This window comes from Echinops telfairi, unplaced genomic scaffold (assembly GCF_000313985.2).
Source record: "Echinops telfairi isolate 266 unplaced genomic scaffold, ASM31398v2 ScPeMD7_7424;HRSCAF=8462, whole genome shotgun sequence".
Classification (NCBI taxonomy): Eukaryota; Metazoa; Chordata; class Mammalia; order Afrosoricida; family Tenrecidae; genus Echinops; species Echinops telfairi.
The window spans coordinates 20,948,646-20,950,273 of NW_022111324.1; the positions used below are offsets into that span (position 1 = coordinate 20,948,646).

General features: G+C 36.8%; 1 protein-coding gene across 1 annotated transcript in view; it reads left to right on the forward strand.

The window, feature by feature from the left end:
* Positions 1-1,628, forward strand: part of TDRD5 (tudor domain containing 5) — a 57,681-nt gene that overhangs the window by 33,736 nt on the left and 22,317 nt on the right. The window contains exon 9 of the mRNA XM_045297979.1: positions 819-1,039. Coding sequence (XP_045153914.1) covers positions 819-1,039 — 221 coding nt within the window. The remainder of the gene's footprint in view (positions 1-818; positions 1,040-1,628) is intronic.

Here is a 1,628-nt window from a genome sequence, read left to right on the forward strand (position 1 = left end):
GCGGAATTTCATTTATCACGGTAGGGTCTAGAACCGATTGACCACGATAAACGAGGGTTCACTGTACCTCTCTGCGTTCCCCAAAACAGTCACCGTCGTCTTCTGAGCTGACCTCTCTGCCTTCACTAGCCCAATAGAGACCATTGGAAGCTATGGTTTTGATTAGAGCTTTTTTTTTCAAAGCCATCTGAATGAGAGCAAATCCAGTGTGTTCCTGAGAGAACTTGTCTGCAGCCCAGTCCCTGATAGCAGAAACATGTGTAAACATGTTTGTGTACATGTGTGAATGGGGACCACGCTAGCAATACTGTTTTACTTACCCTAATGTTTTCTGGAAGACAATAAACGTGTAAAGAGGAAATTAATATATTTTATATCAATGTGTAAGAAACTCCTTTTTATTTGAAGTATACTTGATTCCTTTAAAGTTTTCTTTGATTGTTGGTAGGGTTTCATAGGAATTCATCTTGACTAAACCTAAATATTTGAAGTATCATGTTTTAAATTTGGAATGGGGCCATTGTCTAACTCACTTTTTAACTCTTTGCTTCGCATCATAAGGCACTAGTTTTTGTATTTTAACATCGGTAAGACTCACCAGGGGAGTTTATTAAAAGCATAATTATGAGTCCCACTCTTGTGTATTCTGATTCAGCACGCCTGGGCTATGTCTCAGGAGCTGCAGTATACTTCCCCAGGTGATTCTGACAAATGTGATTAGTGAACTGTACTTTGAGGAAAATTATCATGGAGTTTGAAATGTCACCCAATGATTTACAGTCGTTTCTGTTATTTTTTTTTCTTTTTCTAACTTGTAGCAAGCAGGAATAAACAAGCCACAGCTCAACTTGGCAGTGGGGAATCATGATATCCCCCCAGATGCTGTACGGGACAAGAAATTATGCAGACCTCCACCTCTAGATACCAGTACCCTCGTGGGGGTCTTTGTAGAGTACATCATCTCTCCTAGTCAATTCTACATCCGAATCTATAGCAGGGATTCCTCAGAATTACTCGAGGATATGATGATTGAGATGCGGTAGGAGTCTGTTTTCGTTACTATGTTTTTCATGTATCTCATACTAAACCAGTAGTTCTCAAATGTTTTGGTCTTAGGACTTTTAAAATTTGAGGACCCAAGAAAGCATTTATTCTGTCAATATTGTATGGAAAAAAATTATGACATTTAAAAATATATATTGTTTAGGGATAACAATACATCTTATTTTATATTAGAATAAAAATGTTTTTAGGAAAAATAACTGTTTTACCCTCAAGCATTTAGATGTAATGCCTTAAAAATTGCATAACCTTCACAACAGCTATATATGGTAGATTTTATCTCTTAATTTTTCTCACAGAAGAAACTAATGCACAGAAGGATAAAGTATCCTGCCTAAAGTCTTACCACTGGTAAATGATGAAGTCAGAATTTGAGGCCAGGGTTATTTGGTTCCAAAGGCTAAGATCTGATAGACCCCAGAGATGTTACACTTCTAAGGAAATTACAAACTCAATAAAGGAATCATTCTTGAAGAAGGAGAAGTAGGACAGAATTGTGTCTTGGAAAATAATATTAGATGGAGTGTAAAAGAAGACAGAATCAGATTAATGCTGCATAGAGATCA